General features: G+C 39.8%; 1 protein-coding gene across 2 annotated transcripts in view; it reads right to left on the reverse strand.

Moving 5' to 3' along the window:
• Positions 1-2,162: 2,162 nt before the first annotated feature.
• Positions 2,163-6,193, reverse strand: part of si:dkey-195m11.8 (putative fidgetin-like protein 2) — a 13,983-nt gene continuing 9,952 nt past the window's right edge. For both annotated transcript variants that reach the window (XM_014009146.1, XM_014009147.1), the window contains one exon: positions 2,163-6,059. In XM_014009146.1, coding sequence (XP_013864600.1) covers positions 4,900-6,059 — 1,160 coding nt within the window. In that variant the 3' untranslated portion in view covers positions 2,163-4,899. The remainder of the gene's footprint in view (positions 6,060-6,193) is intronic.

Raw genomic sequence — 6,193 nt, forward strand, 5'->3', positions numbered from 1 at the left:
TGTGTGTGTGTGTGTGTGTGTGTGTGTGTGTGTGTGTGTGTGTGTGTGTGTGTGTGTGTGTGACTGTGTGAGTGTTCAGGAGTGGGATGGTACATAAATGGGAGAGAAGGGTGTCTTTTCTGTGAACTGATTGATGAAACTCTTGTTAGTGTGTGTGTGTGTGTGTGTGTGTGTGTGTGTGTGTGTGTGTGTGTGTGTGGCACTGAATGAGGGAGGAGTGCGAGAGGCTAAGCAGAGGCAACACTGCAGTGCAGATAGATGAATGCAGTGGCCTGGGCTGAGTCAGCAGCATGTTCCCAACAGGCTCCGACTGTACAGTGCACTATAAGGCACCTCCTCATCCACAGCAAGCAAAGCAGGAGGAGAGGGAGCCTCTTCAAGAGCACGAGTAAATCAGAAACAATGAAGTGCACATTGCCTTAAATGTTTGTCTTTGAGCCACACTGACAGTCTGATTTAACAGTTGAACACTGCACTGAGCAGGATTTTATGTGAATTGTGCTTCAGGTCTTTTCCATGTTTTGTGCTGGAAGCTCAAAGGGTTGACTTTCTTTAGGTTTAGCTACAGAGAGTAGCTGGGTGTGGGCTAAGTGGGACATTGGTGGGGATTTGTTGGGGGGTTCATAGGAAACAGGGAGATTGTCTTCAGGGAATCAATGTGATCCAATTGTGAAGGTTGTGGTTATCTTTGTTTATGTGGCACACTCAGTACTCCCTTTCTTGCTTTTCTTGTATGCAAACAGAAGACCATGGTGTTCACATTCACACATGGTTGCACAGGCTTGGATTTATGAGTTCATCGTCCCACAATATCTCACAGAGAAACAAGTCAGATCACCAGATTTCACCGAATAAAAAAATATTTAAAAATGCCCTTTTTTCCAGGTTAAAGGATAGCAAACCACCACTGTTTTATCTGTGGCACTGTCTGTTAGCACTGTTCCTGGTAACCAATTGTTTATTCTAATAAAGTCTTCAAAAGGTTTCTTACAGCTGTGTAACGCCCTCTAGTGGGACATGAAGGAACTACCTCATTGTGTAGAAATGTAATATATATAAAAAATCCTAGTTTTACAAGATCAAAAAGCAGACTATATATAACAAACAATATACTTTATGATCCAGACTTACAGTAGCTTGCCCAATTATTCATAATAACAAAAAAAATCTTTGCATAACTGTATATGTTATGTGTGTAATCTGTAAGTAATAAACTTAAATAGGTTAAAATGGCCTGTAGGTGTCAGTACTGTACTTGTTTTTGTGTCATTTTTGAAGGCAGACGGAAAGATAACATACAAATCACATTTTAGAGATAAAGTTTCTGTTTAGATACTTCATTCATTGGTCAATGTTTGCATGTAAAACACAGCTAAATAGTTTAAAATGATTTCTTAATGAGATAAGACTGTTTGCTATCAATTATGCAAACACTGGTTCCTTAAAATCCATTCTTGATCAGTTATCATAGTTAGACATATATACATAGAAAGTTATTTCAGAAAATAAAGAAACAAGCCCTCAGAAGCATCTGGCACAGATGAATAGATGAATTACAACTATAAGGACAAAGGCGCTGCTTCACTTTAGTATATATTTTTTTCCTCCCAGAGCTATTCCAACATAAAATGTTAGTATTTTGGTTGATAACATGGTTGGTGTGTTTAGTTATGACATCAACAATCTGAATATAATTCTATAATCTGTCTGGCATGTCAGCAGCGGATGAAATTCAGAATCAATTAACTTAGATCCAGATGTTTCAAATGAATTTCAGAGAAATTTAGTTTCTTTGTTGTTTTACATAACTTTCATGGAAGTTTGTTCAAATTTTCAAAAATTGTATTATTCAAAAGTAAAATCAAAACCCTGAAAAACATTTTAGTTCCAAAATAAACAAGATCTGAAGCTATATTTTTAACAGAGCAGTTTGAGAGAAATATATGCATAGCATATAGATGATGAAAATATGTCTTTTTGGAAACAGAGGTTAAAACTTTATACTAATGTTGAAATACATGGCAAAAAATAGAAAAAGAATGGTGAATAGATAGGTCAATAAATTATAAAGAAATTATAGCATCTTCTCATAGTGCACAGAGAAAGTTGAACAAAACCTTGTCTGTTGAGTTGTTACTTTTTTCACAATGAAAAAGACAAAGTCAAGTATATTTTTGGTATATTTTTCATTTTCATGACAGAACAGTTTTTAGTGAGGTAGACTATAAAAACATTGCTTCATCAACTGGCATGTTGAAAATGACATGAAATACTTTCATGCACAAAGTCTTTTAAATGAGGTAGAACAGTTAGAGAATGTACAAGATACATCAAATATCCGTTTAAATGACAAAGAGAAATTCAAAAGTCCATTTTGATTCCATCAAAGAATGAGAGAAACACCATGAAAAAGCAAAGAACTGTTGTGACGTGTTAAAGAAGTTATTGAAGAGCATTTATTTGTAGCTAAGCGCTTAAAAGCTCAAAGAATCAGGGGTAAAATAACAGTATTGTATACTTAGAGACTATTTTTCTCATTCTACCCCATTTTGAGAAGGTCTGGTCTTAAAACAATTTAATTCTCCAAAAGTGACATAACATATGCTTTTAGTTGCCCTGAATAACAGATGCTGTGTCTCATAGTTTTAATAATAACAAACATTTTATTAATAAGCCTTTAGTTGCTTTGAATTTAGATTTAAAATAAATTCAAAATCTGATTGAAAAATACTGACGACACTTGAGTTCTTTAATAAACAGTTCTACTGCAGATGATATAATGCAGTGTGTTTAGATTCTGATATGTAAGTTTTTTTCAGGAGTGCTATTTGTTTGACATTTTGTCAGCCAAACCACTATGTCAACTTTCACTACACTAACACTTAACGTATCGTTAATTTTCTCCATCAAAACCTAGAAGAGAATTACATCTATACACAAAGAAAATAAGTTTCATATTTCTAAAACATCATTGATGTACATAATGGCATGTATTGTCCTTAAAAAAAGAAAACAAGAAAATCTGAATTACATTCAACATCTYGGGCCTTGGTAGAAAAGGTTTCCCAGAGCTAACTCAGCTGAGGGATGGTGTTTGCATGTGCGCACGTTATATTTTATTACAGAAGACTTTGTTTCATCAGTTTCCCTGAAGTTTCAGCCATGGCTCCGTTTTCTTTCATCTTGCTCCATAAAGCTATCTAACACCTAAAGGTCATAACATACATTCTTATTTTATCAGTCTGAGGTAACAATATTCTTCCTGAGTATTCCATTACACAACTAGAAATCATCTTTCTGAGAGGCATTAAGTAAACAGATTGCATATCAAAGAACAGAATAGTAAATCATAGCAGAAAAGCAGGCAATTCTTCATAAAGAATTGGGGGTGGGGGGAGAAAAGTGTTCGAGGCACTCAGTTCAGAGCACAAATCCTCCACAGAAGCCTGCATAGCCCCCCCAATTCCCCCACCCAAACTGCAACAATCAGCCTTCAAATGGCTCGGAGTGAAGATTAGTATCAGATGGACTGGATATGTCATTAAGCATTTCTTCCACTTTATCTGACAATAATCTAATTTGTGATTTGGAGAATGCTAAATGTCGTATTTTTTAAAATGAAGATAGACATATTTCCATTTCTCTTATTTATCAGTCTTTTTCTACAACAAAATGTTCATCTTTTGAAGTGAGGTTCTGTGGAAATGTTTGAAATCATCAATATCTTCTCTGCTGTAGACAGCTTTGTGAACTGAATCAGATTGGAGGAAAGGCTTAATTCTGACCAGAATTATGGGCGATAAGTTACTCTTTGTGCATCAGTTTTGCATTAAGCAACTATTCTGGTAGAAATATTGTAACATTCTTGTCAGAAGTGGGCCAGGCTGCTGCCACTATTTATGTTTAAAATAACCATAGATTTCTATGTGAATAAATGTTATGTAAATGTTACAGTGATGAACAGTTTTATAAAAGAGCAACGTCAAAAACCACAATTATTTTTCTAGATTGTTAATTGAACTTCATAGCAAACCAACCAGCTATCTGTCAGCTTATCCAACAGAACTAATCTCTCTCTYTTTTTTCTTTTACAAATGTAGGCTATTCAAAAAGCTGTCTACAACAGGCAAGATATTTATTGTTCATATTTTCTTCCACAGAGCCTCACTTCCTTTTAGGTTCAAAGGGTGGCTTTAAGTTCACTTTACACACTCACTTAAWAAGCAGCTTTGTATGTACAAAGTGGACAAAAAAAACCTGTTCAAAAATAAAAGCTGAATTAAAAAAGAGGCTGGGCTCCACAAAGAAAATATATAAAGAATGAGGCACGATAACCACTACAAAAGATCAAGAATAATTTATGAAGGAACATTCATCTGTCAAGGCCAAAAAACAAAAAATAAAATCACCAAGCCTTGCAGTCAGCTATGTAGAAGTGATTGTGCTGAAATAGCATGGTAATTTCACCATTTTTAGTTATTGCTCGCTTTCATTTTTGGTCAAAAATGTAAGTTTTTTTTTCTTTTTCTTCGTGGTGTTATTGAACATATTGCAGTCAAAGGCCTTTATAAACACATAATGGCCAAAARGAACAACACCAACCTCTTAAACAGACATGCTGCAGTGCTGCTTCCATAGTAGGCGACTGGAAATTAACATTATCCTGAGAAAAACAGAACAGACACTCATATATTTAGACTTTCCTGATGCTGTCTATATGGAGAATGGCTCAACCCAACACTTATCTCAACCTTTGAGGCCAACGCATCTATGTGAGTCTTTGGAAACATTGATAAAGATGTTAAACATGCACCAGAGGTAAAAGTCCTGATCCCTCTAGTGTTTGGCAGAGAAATGACACTTTTCACCTGAAAAGTCTGGCCTTTGTTCTAAGGGCTATCAGCGGCCACCGCTGGGGTCCTCTGCACGTGTGTGAGGTGCAGGTATTTTCATGGACATTCTTTGCTGCTGAGGAAAGTTCTGCTCCACTGATACGCTCTCCCCTGCCAGGCCGGACGGTGGGCTAAAGTCTCCTGAGCCACCATAAGGAGGAGATATCAGCGGCTTCGCAGCTTTGTAGGCCTGTGGGTCGGAGGCTGAGCCACTAATACCATAGCCGTTAGCCTGCCCGCTGCCTTTGCTCTGACCGTTTCCTTGATCGCCGGCATACTTTTTGTAGCGCGACCCCTCTGCCTCCGCCTCCTCCTGCACCTCGCCCGTCATCTCAAAGGCCTTGCGTTTCAGTGGCACTCCTGCTTCCGCGCTCCCGCCGAGGTTGTGAGACGGGTAGCCGTAGCTGCCTCCGACCACGGWGGGCCGAGGGGTCAGGGGAGTGGGAGCGCTGATTCCTGAGGGTAAGTAAGACGCACTGGGGTGGCTGTAGCCAGAGGACAGGCTGGTCTGAGGGTAGCAGCCTGGTGGGTAGTTGTAGACCGGAGTGCTGGCACTGTAGCTGGACACTAGAGTGGGTGTGGCCTGCAGGGAGTGTAGCGGGGCGGGGGGAAGTGCTGTGCCGGGCTGAGGGCAGTATCCCGAGGGCAGGTAGGTGCTGTTGTAGGCTGGAGGGTATTCCTGAGATGATGGAGCGTTGCAGGAGCCAGCGCCGCTATAACCTGGTTCCGAGGCCAAGTTACTGCTCACTACTGTTACGCTCCCCGTGGCTGGGATTCCCACTGAGGCAGAGCCCACTTTGGAGCCCGTAAGTGCCTCCAATCCAGGGTAGCATTCTATACCCTGACCTAAAGCCCAGGGCTCAGGCTCAGTTTTTAGGAAAGTTCCAGACTCTGTGTAGGAGCCTGCAGCGGGGCGATCATACGACAGCTCCAGGCCCGAGTACTTCTCAGCATAGCGTTTTAGGAGTGAAGAAGCAGTGAGGGCTGAGATGTCATCACTGGCCCAAGGATAACCCGTGGGTCCGTAGCCGCGGCGAGCAGCTGTACTGTAAGGGTCTTGTTTATGGGCAGATTGCGGGGACGTGGTGGACGTGACATCTAGGTGCTGCTCAGGCCACTGAGATAAGGGGGCAGTGTGCTCCGGGGACCAGTGCATCTTCAAAAGACCTGAGGAAAACAAGAAAGCAGGAGTTAAAGGGGCAATATCATGTAAAATCAATTATTTTGAGTTTTATATCATGTTATAATGTTATACTCTCATAAAAAAGCATGCCCAAAGCCTTGCTTTATTCATTCATGCA

Source organism: Austrofundulus limnaeus, unplaced genomic scaffold (assembly GCF_001266775.1).
Source record: "Austrofundulus limnaeus strain Quisiro unplaced genomic scaffold, Austrofundulus_limnaeus-1.0 Scaffold55, whole genome shotgun sequence".
Taxonomy (NCBI): Eukaryota; Metazoa; Chordata; class Actinopteri; order Cyprinodontiformes; family Rivulidae; genus Austrofundulus; species Austrofundulus limnaeus.